Raw genomic sequence first — 26,275 nt, forward strand, 5'->3', positions numbered from 1 at the left:
TGCCCCTGCTTTGGGAGTAGAGACAGGTGCCATGTTTTGCCAGGGTGACACAGCAGACAAAAGCTACTGAGTAGCATTGTGGTTATGGCAGAATATTTACACTCTATTGTCCACACATTTTCACTTCCTGTTTATGTGCTCCCTGTTCATCTCCCTTGAGCTACTTGAATGCTGCCAGGTAAAAAAAGTTTTTTCACACTTTTTTAATTTTGGAAGCCTAGTCACTGGCAAATTAGTACTGCTGAAAGACACCTACAAAGGGTTCTCTAAGATCTGGAATAAGTCCAAGAATGAGTGGAAATGCTCACTGCCTACAGGAGGGAGGGATGAACTTGAACAACCAGCAAGCAGAGTGCCTTGGCTGCCTTGGAACTGCAGTCTCAGATACCTAAGCTGGGTCTTAAGCTTGCTATATATTCAGCAGTGGGTCCCAGGTATGATGAAAAGCACCAGAATTAGAGCCTCACATTTCCCTATTATTATAGAACATTGCCTAGACTCTTAATGGAGGCAGCAACAAAAGATCACTACAGCTGACCTTTTTAAAACGCATGCAGCATTTCAGATGCAGGAACAGTAACTTCTGCACTTTCCTGTAATGTCTGTTTGTAACTTGGTTAAGTTTCAGTGATTGAAACTGAAAAACCTTCATATAGAGAAGTTAATATGGCTTTCTCCGTGTCAAGAATGTGAAATCACTGCATAAATGATCAAAACTCTCTCCATGCTTTGAGGGAAGGTAAATTTGGGAGCTTCATAAATTTTGTGTTGCATAAAGGATTGATTTTAGTCATGAACTTTATGGAACTACAGCAGAGTTCTACAGAAACCTTCAATATATTCCTTACCTTAAACACTGTACTGTTTAAGGTAAGGAATATATTGTTTTACAATATATTGTAGTACAGGTACCACTAGTGTTGTAGTAGTACCTGTACTACTAAACAAAGAAACTTCCATGGATTTTTTTTAAAGCTTATTAAGATTGTTACTGAGAAGGACTAGATCAACCATATTTACAAGATGATTGTATTTAAGTTCCTTGGTCAGTATGTGTAAAAAAACAAACACTAGTATTACCCAAACTGAGGACATCTTGAATCGTGCTTCACGGTAACTGTTGTAAATTCACACTATCATTATCTGCAGTATCTAATGTTTGTTTGATTATCTAGCCATTCTTAGGCTCTGAAATAATTTGAGGTGATTTCTCACTGGATTTTACTTCTGATGCATTGCTTCCTTTTTAGAATGGCTTCTGTGTTCCTACTTTTCCAAATAATAGTGCTGGGCATGTCTGCTGCTATGCCTAGAGTGCTCATAAATTCTGTTCATAAGCTCTTTATGAAGTTTGATTATTTGATTAGTTTTAAAGGTTCATCTGTGATTGTGTCCTCCTAAACCAATTTTTTTTCATTCATTTCAGCCAGCCCTTGCAAATAATTGAATTCCTCTGTACCAAATGCTAGAAACCTTTTTCTTAGGACTAAGCAGATTGGGCCACCTAGTGGGTGTGAGGGATTTAAGGTAGTGCTGTCAGTCATGAACTAAAACCCTGGTCCAGAAAAACACTTGAATGCCTAAGATGAGGCAGGGTAGAGATGGTGCATGCACAGATCCACTACTGAATTTGTCCTTCTGACCCTGCAAGTCACATATGTAATTTTGAAATTGTTAGCTATAGGCATAGGTTGAAATATAAATGCTGTGTAAGATATTCAATTTTCTGTTACTTATTGTTGTGATGCATTGATCATTACAATAGGAGAAGATTGGAGCAAAATCTTGCCTGAGTATTGACAGCAGAGCAGTCTACTGAAAGTTGAAAGTCCTCTTCTAAACTTCCCTTTTTAACAAACTTGAAATCCTTCGTGTTTCACTAGAAACTGTCTTATTCAGACAACATTTATTTTCTTCTTTTTGTTTTTGTTTTACTTTGTAGGCTTTATGCAGTTGGTGGTCGAGATGGAAGTTCTTGTCTTAAGTCAGTAGAATGTTTTGATCCTCATACAAACAAATGGACTCTCTGTGCTCAGATGTCAAAAAGAAGAGGTGGTGTAGGTGTAACCACCTGGAATGGGTTCTTGTATGCCATAGGGGGCCACGATGCTCCAGCATCCAACTTAACATCCAGGCTGTCAGACTGCGTGGAAAGGTAATGTCCTGCTGGAGGCATATCCTGCCATGGGCTTCTGATTGTGCCAGTCTGTCAGGGGATTTATGAAAAGAGCTGTGAGTAGAAACCCAATTGAATAGCTGTGTTATTTTTAGCATGAACAGAGGAAACTTACATATAAAAATATGCTATGTAGGCATACTATGATTCAAAATGTTACCAGGACAGAATATTTAAAGCAAATTCTTCTTAATGCAATTCATCTAGATTATTTTAACAATCTCATTGAATTAATTATGTTGGGTAACTGAAACAACGTGGAGTTGATTGCTTTTAAAAATGGAGCAGATCTTCTTTTACACAAGAAGTCTGAATCTATTCATATAACAACTTCCAAAGGAGTTAACAGTAAGGTTTGGTGAATCTTTATATATCAAATTCTTTCTTGTACCCTCTAATGACACTGGGAAATTGGAATGTAATTCAGTCATTCCTAGGTTGGTATATCTTTCTGTAACGTGATTAATGAATGACTGTATCACAAATTGCAGTAGTACATGTGATCCATAAAATAATTTTAAAAGGTAGTAAATACTTCATAATTCACTGTATTAAATCTTCATTGGCATTTTAGATATTTCTGAACTATGCTTTAATTCTCTCCCTGCTCCCCCACCACCAGCTGTAAAACTTTTCTTCTTTTCTATTACCTCCCAACACTTAGAGTAAGTCCTCATTGCCCGTATTCTTCTTTTACTAAATTTATTCATGCCAGGATATATATTCTACCATTAACCTCTAAAAAATACGAAATAAAAAAACACCCACAAACCAAAACAACAACAACAACAAAAAACCCACACCACAAAAATCCACCACAAGAGAGCTGTAGTTTTCAAAATTTCAGAGTCGTAGTAGACCTGAAAATAGTGTGGCCCATAGCCCTTAACATGCAGAAGTTGCACTGAAAAGACCCCAGAAAGGTTTGCAGTTAGGAAGCTACTTCTCAACAAATACCAAATTTTTAGGGCTATACAGATAATCAGAAACCAAAGAGAAGCAGTAAGTCTGTGTATTTTTCTACATCAGTATTTTCTGAAACAAAGTTACAGAACTCATTACTTTAATAAATAGGAATCGTAATGCATTTTGTCCTTGTTCTTTAAGTGAGTTGAAATTGAAGACCATCAAATTCATGGAACTAGTTCCTTAAAAAAAATAAAGAATTAAGAAATATTAATTTAAAAAATCAGGCTTTTATGACCACACTAAACTTCTAAATTATATTTTGCAAAAGAAGTTGCTATTCCCAGATAAATACAATTGCTTATAAATTATAAAATAATTGGAAAAGTAGCTTACTAATCACCCTCTTCTGTTTGCATCTGTGCTTCAAGTAGTTTTCATGTTACAGTTATGCTCGCATGCATTTGTGTAATACTTTGACTAGAGGACAGCAAATAAAATTGCTAGAGCTCTTTGTATCTATGCTCTTCATGCACATAAATTAAGACTACTGTCTTTCAACTTGTTTTTAGCAAGTATGGTCTTAGCCAAATAATTCTTTTCTTTGTACAGTTTTAGAGCCCTTCAGAGCTCTGTAATTACATTAGTTCTGCTATAAGCATCTGCAGTCTTAAAAAAGATTGTCTCTTTTAGTCAGATTAAAATATATTCCTTGCCATAAGCATAGCATGGAGTCTCCTATGTAGTTCTCAATTTGACTTGTAAAGAATGTTGATAATGTTCTAGAACCACACAATTTTTTTTCATTAAACCATCTGCTGTTTACTGTGCTGATACTTCTGGTTTCAAAAGTGTTGTAAATTGTCTTAATGGTTTTGTATTTCCCATATAATTTTTTCAAACCACTTTTGGGGGTCATATTTTTGAAATTGGTAATCTTAGTGCCAAACCAAATTTTACCAGCCTGTGCTTTGACATACTTAAAGCAAGCACTTGCTCTATTGTGGTGTAGCAGCAGAACTGTTTTTGGCATGGCATGTTTAGACATACAAAGTGTAGTAAGAGCAGCTGTATATGGCTGTATGACTATTTGGAAAGCAGCATGAAGTAGATATCTGGCTAGTAGTGACTTGTGTTACCAGATGACTAAAGAAGCAGTTTCAAAGGGAGGGGAATTGAGGGGGGGAAAGTCCTTTGAAATTGACATTCAGATCTGTTCTGTTCTATTTTCTACTACCTTGACAGCATCAATTCCAGCACATTTTGTTGTTGTTGAATTTTGGTAACAGTTTTAGTGCATAACACAAATTATCTTTTAGGTATGATCCCAAAACAGACATGTGGACTGCTGTGGCCTCCATGAGCATTAGCAGAGATGCAGTAGGGGTGTGTCTTCTTGGTGACAAGTTGTATGCTGTTGGAGGATATGATGGGCAAACATATCTTAATACTGTGGAGTCCTATGATCCCCAGACAAATGAATGGACACAGGTATAGTTTCTGATCAGACCATACACTACTATTAATATTGTTATTTCAAATGTGCCTCCTTTTGCAAGGAGAATTCAAATATTCCTTCTCTAAGAAGCAGTTTCTTACTAGTCTGTTGTGAATCTTTTTTCCTTTGTGTACCATCTTGAGATGACTTCTCTTGAACAGACAGTTGTTAATTTCCAATAAACTGCCCTCCTTGCTTTTGCTAGAGTATAGCTACTCTCTTTGACAATTTCAGCTACTTTTAATAAAATGTATTGCCACATTCCCCAAACTGTCATAAAGGATTCTGTTTACATGACTTCCTGTTCTGAAGATAAATGATAAATGTAGATTAGTTTTAGCTCTAATGTGTCGCTCAACATTTATTTCATCAAGGTTTTGGTCATTTTTTCATAAATAATCCCGTCCTGAGGTGAATGCCATGTACAGTGTATTCAGGTTCCAGAAAGCCTTTACCCATTTTTATTTTTGCAGCTTTAGAATAAAAATAATTCTACAGTTCATGCTCAGAAACTATTACTGTCAGTTCAGAGCTTGGTTACTTTTATATAGCTCCAGGAATGTGTCTCTCTGTGGGAAGAGCACACACAAGGACATCCTGAGCTGACTCTCCTTTGGTATCTAATGCCATTTGAGATACCCTAAAGCATCTACATCCACCAAAGGTTGGCAGATACAGCACAGACCCTGGGGGACTCCAAGGCCCTCCTGGAGTCCAGTTGCAGACCAGGATGAATGTCCAAGCTTATCTGTAGTAGCATCAGACACCAGTATTTAGGCTACTGAATTCTAAGCCACCTGGATATGTTATTCTGGTAATAGCCCCAAATTCTTAACTCAAAAAGAGAACTAAACTGCTGTGTATAAAAATCCCTGGAACACAAAAAACTCAACTGTCCATTTCCCTCTGTTTCCTACTGCTGCAAGCTCTTAAAACACAAGTCATCAAGGAGGATCATCAGAGTTTGGGGCATCCACTGGTACTGGTAATGATAACCCATGGCATTGTTAGTCCTGCTAAAGAAAAAAAAAAAAAAAGTGTATCAGAGGACAGAAGGTGCTTCTCACCAGAGGAAACTGTGCTTCTCACCATTGCATCTAAATGAATCTCATGAATCTCACATGTTTAGGTGGTGGTCATCTGTATGTACCTCTGTATCCTTAGCCTTGACCCTCTATGTCTCACTGAATGCCACAATCCCAGTGTGTAGGATAGTTGCAAATTTTTCCCAGAGGGAGTAGGAAATATTTGTGTACCTTCCTTTTCTCATTATGTCAGCAGTCTGCCACCTCTTCATCCTCACACAACTCAGGAGAAGGCAGTGGAATTTTCTCAGGTGAAGGTTGTCAGAGCCACAGACAGCTCTATAAAAGTCTATTGTTCCTGGGGAAAAAAAAGAAATAGGGGAGTTGGCATAAACAGCTTTTTTTTCTCTTTAGGATAGTCTCTGTACCACTTGATGTGCTATTCACATATATTGCAATACTATGAAAGTTAAAAGGGGAAGCAAAGGGGACTGTTAGAAACTACTGCCCTCTGCTCAAGTCCAGCAGAATCTCAGCAGAAAAGGGTCTTGCCAGAAGTAAATTCTGTTTGCAATTAAAGAATAAAGGCTGGTGAATTTATTCTGATTTCAAGAACTCTTAACAGGATTTTATCAAATAATCAAGTAAAAAGGAGAGGTTGCCCCTATAATTTTAGGCATTTTCTGTTTCTGAGAAATGCATTCTTTTACCACCCTTTACTCAATTGTCTGATTGTCTAGCTCAGGTATCCAGTTTGTACAATAACAAAGGTTTCTTTTTCCTGTCATACTGAATAATTGAAATTATCAATAAGAATGTTTTGATGTCCTTAGGGCTTGCTATTGTTTTCAGAGTGCTTCACTCTGTTATATAAAATATCTTTACCTTTGCCTTGTGTTTGTATCCAATTTTGGACCAATTTGTAAGTCATGTTAACAGAGCATGGGTGATATTGTCATTCTGCTGCAGCCATATAATTAGGGGGGGAAATTACTTAAGACTGATTGCACTCATCTCACAAATTGTTTGTTTGTTTACAGGTTGCACCACTGTGCTTAGGAAGAGCTGGAGCATGTGTTGTGACTGTAAAACTCTGAATTATTTTCTCTGGGAAGATGATATTTTCCTGTGTAGACTCAGAGGATTACTTTTTCCTCAAGCAAACTACAAGTGCACCAATCAGCACCAGGTGCAGGATATTCTACCACAGCAAAGTGTTTGGTCTGAAGTTGACATGATGTTCTTATGGACCAATATTAAGCACTTTTTAAAAACTTTTGTTATGCATATGTTACACGAATTCTTCTTGTAAGAAAGTCACCTGCAACCTGCCAGTTGGCAGTAGAGGACTTCTGTTTAGGAAGTGCTAAGAAAATGAGTGAACTCACTATAATAATCAAATGTTATGGTTCTGGGGCCTTGATTTCCCTAAATGCAGAGCAATGATGCTGTAAATGGATATACTTTGATATAATTGGGTCTATCTCTGGATGAAACAAGTTATAGGATTGGACCCCATAGTTTTAATTTGCCTGTAATAAAATGCAAATAGTATGTGAGTAACTACAAGGCAGGCTAACAAACCAATGCAAACTATTGTAAATGGCAGGTGTCATGTCTGCCTTGGAAATGAAGTTGTGTATTTGGTGAATCTTTTGCACTTTTTAGCATCATTCCTAGTTAAGCAAACGTTTTATTTAACCAAAGCCTTATTTTAAATATTGTCTTATGCTAATAGAAACCTGCTATTTAATAATTTCGGACAGATATTTTTGACATCCAGTGTACTTTTGGGGTTTTCAGAGTTATTATGCAAGATGTAGAACATCATACCTTTTGCTCTGCTTTGGTTCTTGTATTTACTTTGCTGTTTGTATGCATTATTGGAAGAATTCTAAAGTGTGATTAACAATTAACCAATTTAAGTTTAATATTTGCACTTTGGAATTTTTGAAGCATTCCATTACATTAGACTAATTACATTTTTAAATGAGGCTTTGCACTACTATGAGAAGTATACTTTTATAAGATGAAGAAATTGTCTGTCTTTCCTGTAAGGTTATCTAAAAATGTAAAGGGCCCAATCCTGCCAGATGCTCAGCTGCCACCATTTAAGCATGTTCAGCATCTTACAGGACAGTGAAGTGTTCCTCGCAGGGCTGTATTAAATTAGTTACCTTATTTAACAGTTACCTAATTTTATAAGATACTTCATAATTTGCCTTTCTCGAGCCCTCTGCTGTTACACCGAATTGCTTTGAACCATCTAAATGTTCTCGGGAGAAGCCTATTTCTATTTGCTTTTATGTGCCTTGTCCCTTATGTTCTCCGAACAGCACCGCCCGTGAAAAACGGGAAGATGTGAACTCATTGAATGTTTTGGGTTTGTTTTTTTGTTTTTTTAAAAAGTTTGAAGTGCCCGATACCCAAAGTCCTTTGTACATTTCTAATTTTAAACGTGTGTTTTAACGCTCTCGGCGAACTATTTATTGTTTTAAAAGAAATCGGTGACACTTTGTGATGAAGCTTTGCAGTTGGAATACAGCTGATCTCAAGAGGCTTTGCTGACGAGTTGTGTGTCTTTATTCCCTGGTTTAGAAGCCCGTTCTGCGTGACCGCGGTCTAAAACTCCCCTTTTCCTCTGAGAATTGGGTGCCGCGGCCTCAGGCAGAGCTCCTCCCGCCGGGGCCGGGGCCGGGGCCGGGGCCGGGGCCGGGGCCGGGGCCGGGGCCGGGGCCGGGGCCGGGGCCGGGGCCGGGGCCGGGGCCGGGGCCGGGGCCGGGGCCGGGGCCGGGGCCGGGGGCGGGCAGAGAGCGGTGCCGCGGCCTCAGGCAGAGCTCCTCCCGCCGGGGCCGGGCCCGGGGCCGCTCTCTGCCCGCCCCCGGCCCGCTCCGTTTCCGCGGTGACCGCGGCGCCGCGCGCGGGAGGCGCATGCGCGGTGGCGGCGCAGGCGGCCCGCTCTGGTGGCCGCGATGAAGGTGGGTCCGGGGGCCGCGGGGCGCCGGGGCCGGGCGGGGAGCGCTGGGTCCGGCCCGCGGAGCGAGCGGGCGGTGGCGTTTGCGGCCTGGGCCGGGCAGGGAGGCGCGGCGGGAAGGGCCGCCCGGCAGCGGCATGGGGGCCTGGTGTGCTTGCCGGCACTCACGCGTTTGTTTACTTTCGTGTGGGGAGACTTCGGGTGGAAGGGAGCTTAAAGGGCATCCAGTTGCGACGCTTCTGCGATGGACAGGCACATCTTCCACCAACCCAGGTTGCTCAGGGCTCCATCCTGCCTGGCCTTGTACCCTTCCACGGATGAGGTGTCCACAACTTCTGCGGGAAACCTGTACCAGTGCCTCTCCACCGTCACAGCCACCTCTTAGTAACTAATCCAAACCTACTCTCTCAGTTTGAAGCCATTCTCTCTTGTTCTGCGGTTGCATGCCTTTATAATAGTCCCTCCCTATCCTGTATGTTTCCTCAGGTACTGAAAGCCCACAGTTAGGTCACGCCAAAGCCTTCGCTTCTCCAGGCTGAGCAATCCCAGCTCTCTCAGCCTTTCCTCATAGATGGAGAAGTGCTTCTTCCCTCAAATCATCTTGGTGGCCCTCCTCCTTAAACTGTTTTTCAAAATCAAACGTCATTGTCAGATGTGGTTTATGAGTGTGGCATGTGGTGGTTGTGTTTTTGCTGGTTTTGTGAGCAGAATGCAGATTCAGTGTGAAGAATGCCTCAGTTTGCATTGACCCAAAAGAAGGGATAAGAACCTGTGGCAGACGAGCAAACCTCACAGGCATTTGGTGGACAGCAGGGGTTGGTGTTTATCTTATGACACGTAGGGATATAAGTCACGATAGCCAGCTATGGAGCAAACTTGTGGGCTTTATCTTACACCCAGGTTACATAAAAATATCTGTGGGGGCTGCAAAAGGAAAAGGCCGTTCAGAAATTTTCTCCTTTGGAAGTCAGAATCTCTTTTTATAGTGTGTTGGTTTGGGATCTTAGCTTTTAAGACCCAGCAATTCAGAGTAACCAAAAGATTACCTGTCTCTAAAAGAGTGAATGTTGAGCCTTCTGTGTTTACAAACCAAGGATGCTTTCTGGTCCCAGACTTTTCCATTAAATTTAAAGAACTATTAACGATGTGGTCTTTGAACTACAAGGGGAGAGTCTCATGCAATTTTTTTTCTTGTAACTAGGAGGCACAAATAATAGTCTATTATTAATAGAGCTGCAGTTCTCTATGCGAACACCCAGCAGCAGAAACTTCAATTTTTTCCACTCAAAGAACGTTTATCTGGGATTTTGCTACTTCAGTGCATTGGAATCACACAGAAGCTGTTTGTGGTGGAGGGGGGGTTACCTCCACAGTACTCAGTTACTAACATGCTAGGCAGCTGTAGTATTCTTATATATGATGATTTTAAGATGTATCATTTCCTACTTTTTTTTTCTTTTTTTCCTCCAGCAAGTATTCACTCTGTATGAAAAAGCTTGGTCTGGTTCTCCTGTACAGTTTGCTTGGCAGAAAACTTTAGGAAATTTTCTTGCTGTAATAGGGTAAGACTGCAACTATTCATTGCATTTGTCCATCAAAATTGCTGATAAAGAAAGGGAATTATTCTATATATTAATCTTTTTTAGAGGTGATCGTTCTGTGAAAATTTTTGATCGTCATGGTCAGAAGAGAAATGACATCAACCTGCCAGGGTATGTCCTAAGATAGGTTTAAATTATTTTCATTGTTGTTTTCTTTAAAAACGCTTCTCTTCTGGTGAGGTGCTTAGACAATGGGAGAAATTTGTAGGATGATATACTATCTCTGGTGAACATACCTGGCAGAGAAGACAAATTATGTAATTAAAATGTAAAAAAAAAAAACAAACCTATCACATTAAGAAGGCTCATAATGACGTTGTGTGCAATATATCCTTGCATTCTTGCTATTGTCGATTTTCTAACAATTTGTTACCATGGCTTTGCTGAGGAAAGGTACTTCTTTGGTTTAGTGCTTGTGTTTACATCAGTGGCATAACTGTACGCATTGGCATTGTTGCTTTAGGTCAGGATGATACTTTTTTCCCAGCTTATCACTCTCTGGTTCACATCAGAGAGTGGTATGGAAGTTTACAAAGTGGATTTTTTCAGATTAAATCTAAAAGCTTATGCACTTTGGGAAGATATATTGAACTTCTTAAAAGGTAGTGAGACCATAGGAACCGGCTGGATATGGATCAGGGGAAACCTCCTTAGGGAAAAATGGTGTGACATTGGGTCATCATGTTGATTTGCTCAATAAATACTTTTTTATTGAGCATCATTAATACCTCGTGTTAGTTTCATTTGTGTACTGTTCATCTCTTCTTAGCACTTTAACTGTTCTTAATCATCATGGCAATTTTTAATTTTATTTCTAACTACCTGATGAATTTCAATTAAGACAGACCCCTTAGTCAAGGCAAAACTCCCATGATGTTTAAGGCTGAAACCTCTAGTCAAGAGTATAACTTTAATTTCCAAATCATCACTTAAATAGCCCTGTGTCATTGGTTAATATGAGCCAGAATCACTCAGTTCCCCAAGAAGTCTAGAAATCCAGTCTTTGTGGTAATTGCACCAAACCAGGAGATGCAATTCTCATAGTCTTTAGCAGACTCACATGTTTTTCACTGACCATCACACCTTGCTGTTCAGGGTAGGTGTTGTTCATAATATGGTCTGGCTGTGTCAGTCTCTTCTGCTTGGTAATATCCATGGCCCAGCTCTTTCTGTGCAGTGTTTGCACAATGTGTGATAAATTCACATTCTCTCCAGAAAATTGTCCAAAGTGAGGAAAGCTGTGTGGAATCAGAGATGTATTATCAGAAAAGTAATCCCAACTCTGAATGGCCTCTAACAAACGACAACCTTACAGAGGACTTTCAGTGTCTCTTGAAAATCAACGTGACCGTATGTCAAGTACTAGAACACAGGTAGCAGTGTTTTTTATGGCCTTCCTCTCAGCCCCTGTCATCAATGGGATTTGAATAATAAGTGGGGTAATAATAATAATTTGAGTAAGAGTGGGGTTGCTATAGGAATAGTTTACAGATAAATCTCCAGTCTGGGTTTGCAGGGGAGGAGAAGGGAAAAATAGGGACTCATTTGCATAGTTCTGGCTGTTTCTGTACACTTACAAACACACTTTAACATTCCTAGTGGTTTTTTTTTTTCTTCAGTAACTGCGTTGCTATGGACTGGGATAAGGATGGAGATACTTTAGCAATAATCACAGACAAATCTAGCACCGTATTTCTGTGGGATGCAATCACAAACAAAACAAGCCAGGTAGACAGTGGCATGAGGTAAGAAATTTTGTTTTAATGTGGATATTTAAAGAGTTTTACCATTGCAACTTGTTGATGTGGAGGCTATATTTCAAGATCATCTTTTTATTGGAGTCCTCATAATATATATACTAATTAAACTAATATGCTGCTGTTAATTGCTAAATTATTTTTTATATGATTTGCTGGTTTTGAAGTGTTTGTTGTGGATGGGGATTTTGGGGGTTACAGGGTGTTTGTTTATTTTTTGAGTGTCAGCAGTGCAATTGTCTCTAGAGCACTTCTCTTCAATGTTTCACCTTTGCGGTAGCAACCAGGATGGGTGAATTTTTCATGTATCTGCACTTGCTACTCTTTCTCCTAAGTCTTTCACACCAGCTAAAGGGAGCTTAAAAGTGAGATAAGTGATATCAGTGGTGCTAAGAATTATTTTTTCCCCTTAAATTAATAAGGGGGCTAAAATGCTGTTCACAAAGTAGAGTAGTTTAAGATGAAAGGAGATATCTAAGGGTCAAAGCCTTACCTCTCTGAATTTGGCCACAGACTTTAGACTCTTCTGGGGTCGGCATAACCATCAAGCATTGGGTTAATAGATAAGCTTGGTTTAACAATTAAATTTGTGACTTCTTTGAGTCTATTTCTCTGAACTCCTGCGTTCTACATAAACATTCTTCTTGTAGGAGAGAGAGTGGAAACAACTCTTGCCTGTGTTTGTTAAGATGTGTGTTATACATATATTATATTGAGGGAATGAATAGATATGGTCTGTTGCTCATATGTGAGCAAATACTATGGGGAGAAGAGTAACCTGCCAGTATGCAAGCAAAAAGGAACATAGAAGGTACTTAACAGAATGGAGTCTGCAGTTAATTGCAGTTCCTTCATGATCTTTCTCTCTAATACTGGAGGTAAATTGCTTACTGGAGGCAGTCTTGCTAGAGCAATATATATCTATGTAAATCCCTGATCCTTTTTTTTGTCATGGTGTTATTGCTTAAGCAGAATAAGCACCAAGACATAAACAGTGTGATAATGAGGCTTTTCTGATATCCTTCCCTTTTTGAAATTAGAAAAGCATCCTTATATGCAAACCAAATATATTGGAGGGCATTTCACCTGTCAATATTTCAAATTTCTATTGCATACCTAGAGTGAAACTTAAAAAGTTGGGAGGGACTGCACTAATTAGAAAATTTTGGTTTACAGTTTTTTTTGCTTAAGAGGCTCTTGGTTTTTTAACATGATATATAATATCTGCACCAAAATAGGCCTTGCTCTATCTGAAACTTCAAATTAAAATAGATCTTTCTAACTTCTTTATTACATTGACTAGAACCAGACCTACTCACTTTTGAGTTGGCTAAATGCATTGGGTTATTGAAGAGCAAACAAAAAAAACAATACAAAAAGTGACTGGAAAATAACCAGTGATTCCATCTAAGACTCTTGATGTTTGCAGACCCATTTACAAGTACAAGTCATGCTACATTACCTCATACGATTTTTTATTACTTTTACTATCTTCTGCATCCTTAGATAATTCTGATATTGGTCGAGAACATTTACTTAATTTGAAAGTTCTCGTTGGTCTGTATGACTCATAGAAATTAAAGACAAATGCAAAATTTATTTTGCTAAATGTTTGAATATGTGAACACATGAAAGGAATCTCTACTATACAAAGTAAATTTTTTCTTTGTTTTAGGGATGCAATGTCTTTCTTGTTATGGTCTCGAGTAGGAGCTTTACTTGCTGTTGGAACAACAAAGGGAAACTTACTCATATATAACCGTCAGACTTCTCGCAAGATTTCTGTCCTTGGTATGGACTGCTTTGAAACTGCTCTGGCACATGTGAAAGTGGAATTTTGCTAATATACATAGTTTCCTTTCCAGTTCTCTATATAAACATGCAGGTAAAAAATGTGGTCACACTCAACTTGCACCTTCTACTTTGGTGTACTCAGGAGAGTATTTTGAGAGAATACTAACTTTATATATATATATGTATGTATATATACACAAATACCTAACACTGCCTTACTGCCTCCTGGGGGACTTGTGTTACCTTTCTTGCCAAGGAATTGTGTGATTGTTCATTTGCTAAGTTACTCTTTCTTACCTCCTTAGAGTACCTCTGGGCATGAAGGCTAAGGATGTAACACATTCCCCAGAAATGTGAAGCAAATAAATGTAAGAACAAGGGCTGTGCTGTTTCATCTAAAGTCAAAAGATTTTCATCTGAGAGCAGATTTTTTAAAAAAAGGCTCTTGCTCTGACAGGTTGTTTCACATTCTGACATTCTGTGTTTGAGTGACTGGCTGAAGGATGTGTACTTCCATCACAGATTTTTTGTTGTTGTTGTTGTTGTGTTTGATTTGTGTTCTATGGGTTTTTTTCTTTCTCAGGTAAACACACCAAGAGGATTACTTGTGGCTGTTGGAGTACTGAAAACCTCCTTGCTTTAGGAGGTGAAGATAGAATGATTACTATAAGCAATCAGGAGGGGGATACTATAAGACAGGTAGTATTTATAATGGACATTTATTTTAAGATGTACTGGTTTCCAAGAAAGCTGGGACATATGGGAGCTTGTGCATTTTGAATCCCAGGGCTTTCAAGGACCAGGAGCTTTTTCTTTTTTCAGTGTTCATTTTATGCCAACATGTCATTAAGACCTAAACTGAGGTCATGTCTTCTCCCAGTGATTTTCTTGACTTTGATACTAAATGCAGTAGTAACTTTCCCTGTCTGTCCTTATGCAAAATTATACGTGGCAGGAGTAATGCCATTATTTATCATCAGCATGGGCTGCATTAACTGTTGATTTCTCAATCTGCACTTCTTTCTTGCAGACCTCAGTCAGCTCAGATCCCAGTGACATGCAGTTCTCAGTTATGAAGACTGATGACAGAGTATCAACCAGGGAAAGCACAGTAAGAAGTCACCACAAAATACTGTAGCTCGAGTGGGAATAATCTAACAGGATAACTCCATGTGACCTGCTGCCTTTTCTTCTGAGGAAATGGAGCTGACTTCTGTAGGGGAAAGTCTTGAATTTGAGATTGTAAAGATTTGAGAGTGTATTCTGCTGAGCTTGCATTTAGATTTGTGAACCACTGGCTTGCGAAGGGGAATGTCCTGAAAATCTCTTCTGCTGTTGATGAAGATTCAGAATTCAGATCCATGGGTTTCTTAAGGATTATTCAAATTCCTAGATCTCATCTTCTAGTGAAAATATAGGGCCTTAAAGTAATGCCATTCTTGTCATGTTAATTTTTCTTTTCATTCATTGGCAGGTCAGTGTAGTGGTTGGCAAGAAGACTCTCTTCCTTTTTAATTTGAATGATCCTGATAACCCAATTGATTTGAAATTTCAGCAGCCTTATGGCAGTATTGTAAGCTACAAATGGTGAGCAAAACTTTCTTAATTAATTATTCTAGTATTAAGAAGTTGAGATTTCCCAAGTAGTTCTGATAAATGCTGGAAACAAAATCATCTATCCCATGCTCAGACTGGATTTTTGTTGTCTGCATTGTAGACTTTTCAGTAATTATTTTCTGAACACAAGGTAGTCTGCATTTTCTAACTGTTCTACTCAATTGTTCAATAGCTGTAAAACAGTATCTGCCAACAGAATCACTGTTGGTATGCCCAGCTTTACACAAAAGTATGTTGCTGTCGTGACAGATGATTAAACTCACGGGTTTATGGGTTGTTTTCTGTTTGGATGAGTAACTGGTGGAAGAGCTAGGGGTAGAGTTGTGTCCTTCAGCTAGTTTGTTGGTTTGCAAAGCTGTGCAAAGTTCTTGTAGCCTTCTTTTTGTGCAATACCATTGGTAATGTTTCTATGAAGAAAGCCAAAGCTAGAAGTTTCAGATCTGTACCAAAAACGTAGCTGTACTATTTCTGTGTCTTTGAATCATTACAGCTTGTCTTTTAATGCCTGTTCAGTCAACATGGAATTGACATCCCTTTATACTACAGATCTAAAAATTCTGGAGCTATATGCTTCTTAGTTTATGACCATGTGTAACAAGGTGTACCTGGGCTGCTTCCCTTGCAGTGATTTTTCTTGCAATTGAGCTAATGAGATATTGTTTGAATTAATCTTTACATGCTGTAACTATTTGTGCCTTAACCTCATCATTTCTGCTTGATACTATGAAAAGTAAACAGAATATTCACAAATTTGTTGCTTTGGTACTTCCACTGTGTTTGCTGTGCCCTTAAGGGCACAGTGACTGGCATTATTGTTTTAACATGGCTTTGATGGGACCACATAGGCCAGAACCTTGAAATGAAAGTTGCCATCTTCTTGTATGCTTATTTCAATGAGGAAACCAGAAATCTTTATCCTGCCATTACTACCAGGTGTACAGCTTGCTGAAAATAAAGTGGCATTATAACAAACAGGAGACAATAAAGATGACTTACAAGGCATCTGGGCACAGGCATGATTCTGTCCTTCAGGGACCTTTGATAGTTTTCCCTTAACCTATTTTATATTATATGGTTCAACATGATATATATAAATACCCATAATTTGTTTATTCTTTTCTGTTGCTGGGTGGAATTGACTGTACCCCAGCAGTCTGAAAGAAAATGCTTTTTTGCATATTGCATTAATAGATCTCTTTTCTAAAATGTTACTTTTTTGTAACAGGTATGGTGATGGCTACATTATGATTGGTTTCTCACAAGGGTATTTTGTAGTCATTTCTACACACATTCGTGAAATAGGACAAGAAGTCTTTCAAGCTCATAATCATAAGGATAATCTTAGCAGCATTGCTATATCACAGTCATTAAACAAAGCTGCATCATGTGGGGACAATTGGTAAGTGGTAGTTCATATATAAAGAATAGAATTCATCTCTCAGGACTGGAGCTAATGGGCATTCACACTCTGCTTCCTAAGCCTTCAAGGTTCCCTGAGAAGTGAATTTAGAAAAGGTAAGATTAATGGCTGTATGGAACTGCTGCTCTGCCTAGAGCTAGGAGAAGCTATTGTTGACAAAAATCTCTGCAACTGTAATTAATATCATTAATTGAAAACAGAAAAAGAAATAAACCTTTGTATGTATTTTTCCTTTTGATCAATTTTTTTTCTGTTATGTTGCTTGGCAACAAGATAGTCCAAACTTCTTTACTGAGATTTATTGATTGAACATAAATATCTGCTTAACAACAGGAGAAAAATTAATTTAAATCTGCACTGAAAATGTTGGTACCTTATATCCTCCTCTCCAGTGTTCGATCTTACCTGCAGTCTAGACAAAAGTTGAAAAGGAAATAAATAACTGGAATTAAATACACTGGAGTTTTTCCAAAATGTTCTGTGCATACTATAGAACAGCTCCTTTAGTTCCTCATCTGCTAATCCCTGATTCTGTGGTATCTGAATTCTTCAGCAAAAGAGGACTTGTGTCATAGTAGAGGAGTCAAACAGTTCTCTCTGTTCTCAGCTCTGTGTAGGACCAACTGCTGATTTATGACACTTGTACATCAAGAGTGGTTTAACTGTGAGCAAAACATGGTGAAACTTCAAGCACTTGAGCTATGGTACAATAAGGGTTATTTCTTTCAGTGGTTTAACTTGCATTGAGTGATGTGATAGCATAAGTAAACTCTGACTCTCTCCCTTTTATATGCAGGAGAATTGAAAGTATTTTTTGCATCCATGTTTCAAGCCCTGTGTGTCCATCAGTAATGTCTTTTAAAACTAAAATGCTATAACAGATCAAAGCGAATAACAATCTATGTTCCCTAGCCTTCTATTCTTTCAAATTGGATTTGTGCCTTTTCCTCAAATTTTAGTTCTCTGAGCAAATATTTTTGTTCTGTGATATAGTGATACACTATTTACAGTGATGGATAATAATCTGTTGTTTTTAGGAAATTGAAGACATTTTGCATCCGTGTTCTACTTTTTGCTCAGTTAGGCTGTCTTGATTGGACTGTGTTTCTTCCAGTTAATGATTACTGAGATTTGGATTGGTGGGAATGACTGGCTCTTCATTTTTGTTTTAGCATCAAAATCCATGATCTGACTGATATGAGAGAAATGTATGCCATAATAAACTTGGATGATGAAAACAAAGGTATGTTAACTTTCTCCACGGGGATAGAAAATTTTACAAATTAAGTAAACTGGAATTTTGACAGTGTCTCTGCTCTTAAAGTAAAACTACTGCTCTTGGAAAAACTGTTTAAATACAGAATTTTTCAAAAACTCCTGCTTTCCCAACCTGTATTTATTAGGTGACCTGTAGCAAAATGGGAGCATATTTTACCTATTCAAAGTGTAGAGAAGTACAGCTCTCAGAACATTTGATCAATTAGTGTTGTGCAGTTTTGAATCTGTATTACATTGTATTCAGATTATTACAATAATACACTTAACTGGTTTCTGCTTCTTTCCATTAATTTTTTTGGTGCTCTTTGATATGTCTTGTTCTAACACTGATACTTGATCTGTTCTTGTCCTGATGTACAGGACTTGTGCCTGTGGCTTCCAGAACAGTGTTACAAAACCATTTTCTTGAGTAGTGAGTTTCCACCCTTGTCTCCTCATGTAGTGTTTGTAAATGCTTCAGTTTTTGTAAAGTCGATGGTTGCCTCCAGCATTTTTATTTGTAGAAAACTTCCTTTTAAAATTTTTTTCTTTTTAAGAAATCTAGGATATTTTCAGCACAACACTTCTCTGTCTCCCTTGGAATATTAGTATTAGCCAGTTGGAGTATGTTTTTTTCTAATGGCATTTTCAGATACTGAGGAACAAACAGCAGTTCCTGTGTTTAGTGCTTACTGATTTGGCAGTAAGGGGAGTAAGATTGAATTCTGCTCAGCTGCTTCCAGTATTATGGATCACTTTGAATGTGCTGCCTGAACTGAATGTGCTCTTTTCAGTGTTGAAAAGAGGAAGGATGTTGATCAGTTTTGTAACAGATCTGTAATCTGGTCTAGTGAAGGTGGGTTACACCTAGATGGCCTTTAAGGTCCTTTCCAGATCAGATCATTCTGTGATTCTGTCAAGTCTTCACTCTGAGGAAAACACTGTATTAGTTAATTATGTGTTTGAGTTGAGTGATTCTAATTCATTTTGGAATTATATTAATAGGTTAGCTTTAGTACATATATTCTAGCTATTAATTCCTACAGTTTTCACAGTTAAGAGCAAAATAATTGCTTGTTGGTTAAGTAGTTACAGAAAGAACTGTATTTTTTATTTTTTAAAAACTTGTGAATATTTTAGGTGTAGATCAGATGGCTTGGACAGATGATGGACAGCTGTTGGCAGTATCTACACGAAGAGGATCCCTCCATGTTTTCTTGACAAAGCTTCCAATCCTTGGAGACGCTTGCAGTACACGGATTGCATACCTCACTTCTCTGCTTGAAGTCACCATAGCAAATCATGTGGAAAGGGTATGATAACCTCTTCCTTTTAAACCTCATGTAGATATAATTAAAGTAAGCATTAAAAGTGGATGAAATTTGTTTTATTTTGTTTTGTTTTCTTACAGGAGCTACCAGTCACAGTCTCTGTTGAAGTAGAGCCCAGTTTTGTTGCTATTGGTGTTTATCATTTGGCTGTAGGAATGAACAACCGGGCTTGGTTTTATGCACTTGGAGAGAATAGTAAGCATAAATTTAGTTCTCTTAAAACTAATGCAGCACTCTGTATTTTATTTTATTAATTTAGTACTGTGTTTAGCAGTTCTGGACATTCCACGTTGTACAATAAAACCTTGAATTGCCAACGGTCCTGCTAGGATGGGATAATAATTTTCACAGGCTGAAGCAGTTATGGCAAGACATTGTAAATAATAGAAATAAAACTTCTCATTTGAGATGTGAGGTATTGGTCATGAAATGTAGACTGTTGCTTACTTGTTTTCTTCACATCATCTTGTTAATCAATTAAGGACTTCAGGCTTTTGAGATATTATATATCTGTTTTAAAGTACTAAGTTGGGCAATGTACCTAGGAACTATGATCAGAGTGTTTAAATTTTCAGTTTGGCAGATCTTCATGTTGTTTGTATGGGATAAGGAACAGTTGGTTATGCTATGTCCAAATTTTAGATGGTGGATTTCAAACTTTCATGTTTTTCTAAGCATCCCTTTTTTTCAGTGACAGTAAATTAAATAAAACTATAACAATACTAGTCAAAGTTGCATAGGAAAAGAGTTTCTCTTGTAGTTTCTAACCAGATCTCTGACTGCCAAGAAGAAAGTCTCTTTATGTGTGACTTGTCCCCTCTCTGCTTAGTTGTAAGATTTTCACATCTCCTTACTCAACTGCAAGTTTAGTTAAGTGAAGACCTGTACAAAATCATAATATTTTTACCTTATCTTTTCTGTTTGAATCCTTTAGATGTAAAAAAGCTTAAAGATATGGAGTACCTGGGGACAGTAGCAAGTATGCACCTTAATTCTGATTATGCTGCTGCTCTCTTTGAGGGTAAAGTCCAGCTGCATATGGTAAGAGCTCTGGCAATTTGGATTGCCAATGTTACCTAATGAGTTGATAAGCTGAGCAAGTTAATGTAATATTAAAAATTAAATAAAATGGAATGATGTTCAGTTAATGGAGTTAAATATTAGAAATTCTCCAGAATAGTTTTGTTGACTAAATAAAATATAGAGCTGAGTTTCTGTAGACTTAGAAATACAACCTAGACTAGAACAGGTGAAGAAAAACATTTTCTTGTCAGGTATTTAACAAGTTTTATTTTAAAGGTCTCTGGTAATGTGACAGAAGCAGATGCTAAGTTCTTAAGAAATGCACATGCAAGTTTTTTTCCGTCTAATTTTCTTACAGTTTGATAAAAGCAACACTATGATACCCTATTGTTAACAGTGGAGATTTTCAGTTCATTCTGTTCTTTATATTTAGATAGAAAGTGAGGGTTTGGGTGCTCAGGAAGAACGAGAAACTCGACTTTTCCCAGCAAATGATGATAAATACCGAATTTTGTGCCATGCTTTAACTAGTGACTTCCTCATATATGGTACAGATGTGAGTATTACTTACTTCAAAAGATCTTTTTAGATGGAGTATATTTATGTTTGAATTTTTTGATTACTTCTCATGCTTTTAGCAAAACAAAAAGTGTATCTGTGAACTTTTAGAGTGGATTATTTTCTATAGAAGAACTTTGAGCAAATACAGTCAAAATTGCATCCAGCTTCCTTTACTGTTGCATTTATGTGACATGCATTGGCAGGAATGTTAAGTTTTGCTTTTACTAGTGTTTGTTGCAAAACATTGCTTTTAATAGCAGAACTTAATTCTATTGCATTAGTGAGAGGATTGGCAATCAAAATGTCTTCCAGGTATAGGTAAAAACATAGCACTTCCCTTGCAAATTTGTTGATTTAGGTGGCGATGTGAAAAATGTGGACAAAAAGGTACTGATGTATACAAATGTCGTAGCATAAATGAAAGCCTTCATTTGCTACTGAAGCCTTTGTCAAAAGACAATTTTTTTTACGTCTTTCAACAAGGATAGGAATTAAGGAGGGCACTGAAAAGGGATGTGGACATGCTTATTGATTTTTCTAGAGTTTTTGATGTATGAGGGTAGTTTTTTGTCCTTTTAATATTTTCTGGCGCTAGTAATACAGGACATGTTTGACATTGTAGTATCATGCTCTTTGTGATATCAGCTGATGTACTGACCTGGTTTAATAACTGATTTAATAACTTGGGTGATTTTGTAGCAGATGAGCCTTTCACACCTCCTCAGCACCTAAACTGGTACTGGTAAATTTGAAGTACTAAATTTGCAACTGATCAATTTGATGTGTGCAAATACTACCACTGATGTCAAAAACCACATTTTTTAATATACCTTTAATTACAAATCAGTTTGATTGCTTTTATTCCCTGACTTAGGTGCTTCTCTTCTTAAGAATGTGTGATTCTTTCATGGAAGCAAATTTTACAGCTTTTTTTGAAGATTAGGCTTCTCTCAGCAATGAGGCAGACATTTCATTTGTTTCGAGAACTGCACCGATGTCTCCACAAAGCAGAGGGAGATAAATACCAGAACCAACAGAAAACCCCTCAAACCTCCCAAATCCTTTCTTTTTCTCCAAAAGTTTTTCCTGTCTTCCCCAAAACAGGGTTTGAGAATGAAGCAAAAAAAAACACTTAGAAGTACTTTTTTTGAGCACTCGCTACTCTAAGATGGAAGACACTACAGCCAAATTAATTACCTGCTTGCCACTTACTGATGTAATTATTAACATTTTCTATTATTTCTCGTTAGACTGGAGTTATTCATTATTTCTTCATTGAAGACTGGCAATTTGTGAATGAATATCGACATTCTGTCAGTGTGAGAAAGGTTTTTCCAGATCCCAATGGAACCAGAATGGCTTTCATAGATGACAAAAGTGATGGCTTTGTCTATTGTCCAGTAAGTTAGTGTGGGATACCAATACAATATATGTACAAGCAGGCTCTTCAACTATATAGTGTTTTTGTTGGAAAATGAAGAATATTTTGGCACTCCAGCATGTATGGTGATAGAAGAAATTGGCAAGGAGTAAAGATAATTTAATGGTAATGTAAGGAAATAAAATCTGTCATACTAGATCAGGACAATTCCATTATACTAAGTTCCTGATCAGTAATTTTCAAAAATGTATGTGTTTGTGTATTTAAATACAGATAATTTACCCAGCTTCACTGCCCCTCTCCATACCTTTTTTTAAAACATAGTAAATATCATTTATATAATGTGCATTTTCTCCACTTCAAATTTAAATTCTTGTGTTATTCAGAATCACTGCTTATAAGGAAACTTCTTCTTAAAACAATTTTCATATTTCTGCACTACTTATGTTATTTTTAAAATTTTTAATCACAGCTGGGATGAATATTTTGTTTCTCACCTTAGTCACTTAGTAGTAATTTTACTTTTGCATTATATGTAGGTAAATGATAGAGCATATGAGATTCCAGACTTCTCACCAACCATTAAAGGAATCCTGTGGGAAAACTGGCCAATGGATAAAGGTGTTTTTGTTGCTTTTGATGATGATAAAGTATACACTTACGTTTTTCACAAGGATACCATTCAAGGTACCATAAGCTCTTTAAAAAGCTTGTTCTTAAAGATTATACTATTTTAGTTAATAAAGTAAAACATGTTCTGAATCTTCATTTGTCTTAAATAAAATACATATAGAAATAAATAGTACTACAGAAGATTTGAAGTGCAGCTTATGTATAGAAAACTAGTTACTTTACAGGTTTCTCTGTAAGGCTTCAAGGCATTTTGGTGTCAGCTCCATAAGCTTCTTGCTATTATCATAGTTCATCTGAAAGTTACACATTGTGCTTCAGTTGTATGTTGAAACATTCATGAGAAAAATCTCAGGGTCACAAAACTTGCATCAGGGTCACAAAACTTGTATTCATTAAAAGTGTTAAAGTTGTAAACATAGCCATTTCTATATGTGCAAGAGAGAAAAATTGAAATTTACCTACCAACATTTGGAAAAGGATCTTACTGGTTTAGAAGCTTTACATTCTGTATATTTACTGAAAGATGTGTGCTTGTGTACTTGCTGCTGGCTGCCAGAATTACAGACCCTGAATTAATGTCCTGCAAATATACATGTTTTCAGCTGCTTGCTATACTTTTTACCATGTAAGGATTTTTACAATACATCTTTTTTCTTCCTGATCTTTGAATCTAGGATCAAAGATTATTTTGGCAGGTGGCACGGAAGTCCCCTATTCCCATAAACCTTTGTTGTTGTACAATGGAGAATTAACTTGTCAGACTCCAAGTGGGAAAACAAACAGTATCTATTTAAGTACTCATGGTTTCCTTGGCAATTTGAAAGACTTTGGACCCGATATGCTGAGACAAATGCTTACTCAGACTCTAATGTTGAAAAGGTACATCTGCATTTTAATTATATTGTATAAATTGTTTTCTTCTGTGCTTATAGTTCAATATATCATATCCTGGTGATTTTAAAGTGTCCTGCTGAATTTTGATAAATCAGATTGATCTGTAAGTTCACATAGCTCTCCAAGCAAAGTAAATGACCCAGTGATGGTTGAGAGTTTTTTTCACTGTCAAGTAAAAACCTAAAATAATTTTTTTCAAGACTTATTTGGGATTTTGTGACAGTGACTCCGCCAAAACTGGCTGAGGATGCTTCTGTTGTACTCTCCTCCCACTGTAATGAAGCAATGTAAAATTAATACAATGGAAAGAATGCCGGAGTAGGGAAAGCAGATGGTTTCCTAAAAAAGTGTGGTAGAAACAGGAGAAATAGAACTGTAAGGAACACATTTGTATTTTTCCATTCTTCCTGATACATCTCTCTCTCCATGGTTTAGAAGTAAATGTCTTCATGTTTTCTCTGACAGAGAGAAAAAAATGTTGAGAGGTAGTTTTGAGTATGAGTAATACCTAAAATTAAAATAGTTGTAAATGTGTTTTACCTTCTATAGGTTTTCTGAAGCATGGGAGATTTGCAGGCTTCTGAATGAGCAGTCCTGTTGGAATGAGCTGGCCAAAGCTTGCTTACATCATATGGAGGTGGATTTTGCAATCCGTGTTTATCGAACATCTGGTAATGCTGGGATGGTGATGTCACTAGAGCAAGTAAAGGTAAACTATAAAGTCTTACCTAGGAAATATGGTAATTTAATTCCTCTTTAAGAATTGCTGAATTCTTGGGGGTTTCTTTGTGGGGGTAAAGGGTTGGTTTTGTTCAAACAGAAGTTGAGTTGCTTTCAAGGGATATAGAGGATAAAGTGTCCAAACTACAGACTGTTTGCTTGATTTTCTCTTGGAGTGTTGCAGTCTCTACTGTAATGCACAGTATTTCTTTCTGCATTTGCTTGAGAACAGCAGAATATATTCATGTCTCAGGCACTGGGAGGCTCTTATTTCCTTTTGTTATTTTTTAGAAAATGTTGAAGACTGCTATTAAAAAATTCCAAAATAAAACCAGATTGCATCTGTACATCTAAAAGTGAAATAGTACCTTAAAATTATACTTCTGCAAATTGCTGATTTTAGACAGTGTTAGCTGTAGTGGCACATGAGGGCTTTTTCTGGTTTGTAGAATCCAATACACATCATTGTAAAATGTAAGGATATTTAGTTTTACTATTTTGCTTTATTTTTCTTACAAGCTTATGTTATTTATACAGTATTTATTTTCTTTTGCACTACTTCTGCACCTATTATGTCTTTCTACAGGGGATAGAAGACCACAACCTTTTAGCAGGACATCTTGCAATGTTTACTAGTGATTTTAATCTGGCTCAGGATTTGTATCTGGCATCCTCCTGTCCTATTGCTGCTCTTGAGGTATTCATTTAAGATGTGTATATTTTCTGCTGGTTTTGTTTCCAGGGTAATGCTGGAGTATTTTACTTTCTGATAATTTTGTCCTTTTATGGTTTTGATCTTGCCATTGTGTGACTAGAATCAAAGACTGTCCTGATTTAGAAGGGAATCACAAGGAGCATTGAGTCCAACTCCTGGCCCTGCACAGGAGAACCCCAAGGGTCACACCTTGTGCCTGAGAGCATTTTCCAAATGCTTCTGGAACTCAGTCAGGCTTGGTGCTGTGACCACTGCCCTGGGGAGCCTGTTCCAGTGCCCAGCCACCCTCTGGGTGAAGAACCTTTTCTTGAATGATATTCAATGTAAAACTGCTCTGACACAGCTTCAGGCTATTCCCTTGGATCCTGTATCTGGGCACCACAGAGAAGAGATCAGTGTCTGCCCCTCATCTTCCCCTCACAAGGGAGTTGTAGACTGTGACAAGATCTCCCCTCAGTCTCCTCCAGGCTGAACAGGCCAAGTGACCTCAGCCACTCCTCATATGGCTTCCTCTCAAGGCCCTTCACCATCTTTGTAGGCCACCTTTGGACACTCTCTAATAGCTTTAGAGCCTTCTTATATTGTGGTGCCCAAAACTGCACACAATATTCAAGATGAGGCTGCACCAGCCCAGAGCAGAGCAGGACAATCCCCTCCCTTGCCTGGCTGGCCATGCTGTGCCTGATGCCCCCCAGGACAGGGCTGTCCCTCCTGGCTGCCAGGGCACTGCTGGCTCATGTTCAACTTGTCATGGACCAGGACCCTGGTCCCGTTCCAGTATCTCATTCCCCAGGCTGTTTGTACATCCAGACTTGCTCTGTTCCAGGTGCAGAGTCCAGCACTACTCCTTGTTAAACTTCATACATTTGGGGAGTGCCCAGTCCTCTAATTTGGCAAGGTTTCTCTGCAGAGCCTCCCTGCCTTTGAGGGAGTCAAGAGCTCTTTCCAATTTAGTGTCATCATCAAATTTATTTATTATACCTTTGGGTCCT

General features: G+C 37.9%; 2 protein-coding genes across 5 annotated transcripts in view; both read left to right on the top strand.

The window, feature by feature from the left end:
- Positions 1–8,165, top strand: part of KLHL5 (kelch like family member 5) — a 48,512-nt gene extending 40,347 nt beyond the window's left edge. For all 4 annotated transcript variants that reach the window (XM_059470636.1, XM_059470637.1, XM_059470638.1 and 1 more), the window contains 3 exons: positions 1,943–2,155; positions 4,402–4,573; positions 6,646–8,165. In XM_059470636.1, the coding sequence (XP_059326619.1) occupies positions 1,943–2,155; positions 4,402–4,573; positions 6,646–6,702 (442 nt within the window). In that variant the 3' untranslated portion in view covers positions 6,703–8,165. The remainder of the gene's footprint in view (positions 1–1,942; positions 2,156–4,401; positions 4,574–6,645) is intronic.
- A 374-nt stretch (positions 8,166–8,539) lies between these two features.
- WDR19 (WD repeat domain 19) overlaps positions 8,540–26,275 on the top strand; it is a 39,536-nt gene continuing 21,800 nt past the window's right edge. The window contains exons 1-19 of the mRNA XM_059470132.1: positions 8,540–8,583; positions 10,050–10,141; positions 10,226–10,291; positions 11,800–11,925; positions 13,613–13,728; positions 14,315–14,430; positions 14,762–14,842; positions 15,206–15,318; positions 16,574–16,747; positions 17,941–18,011; positions 19,166–19,338; positions 19,437–19,551; positions 20,291–20,397; positions 20,813–20,935; positions 22,191–22,340; positions 22,861–23,008; positions 23,629–23,833; positions 24,398–24,557; positions 25,155–25,265. Of these exons, the coding sequence (XP_059326115.1) occupies positions 8,578–8,583; positions 10,050–10,141; positions 10,226–10,291; positions 11,800–11,925; positions 13,613–13,728; positions 14,315–14,430; positions 14,762–14,842; positions 15,206–15,318; positions 16,574–16,747; positions 17,941–18,011; positions 19,166–19,338; positions 19,437–19,551; positions 20,291–20,397; positions 20,813–20,935; positions 22,191–22,340; positions 22,861–23,008; positions 23,629–23,833; positions 24,398–24,557; positions 25,155–25,265 (2,253 nt within the window). The 5' untranslated portion in view covers positions 8,540–8,577. The remainder of the gene's footprint in view (positions 8,584–10,049; positions 10,142–10,225; positions 10,292–11,799; positions 11,926–13,612; positions 13,729–14,314; positions 14,431–14,761; positions 14,843–15,205; positions 15,319–16,573; positions 16,748–17,940; positions 18,012–19,165; positions 19,339–19,436; positions 19,552–20,290; positions 20,398–20,812; positions 20,936–22,190; positions 22,341–22,860; positions 23,009–23,628; positions 23,834–24,397; positions 24,558–25,154; positions 25,266–26,275) is intronic.

Source organism: Ammospiza nelsoni, chromosome 4 (assembly GCF_027579445.1).
Source record: "Ammospiza nelsoni isolate bAmmNel1 chromosome 4, bAmmNel1.pri, whole genome shotgun sequence".
In the NCBI taxonomy this organism is placed as follows: Eukaryota; Metazoa; Chordata; class Aves; order Passeriformes; family Passerellidae; genus Ammospiza; species Ammospiza nelsoni.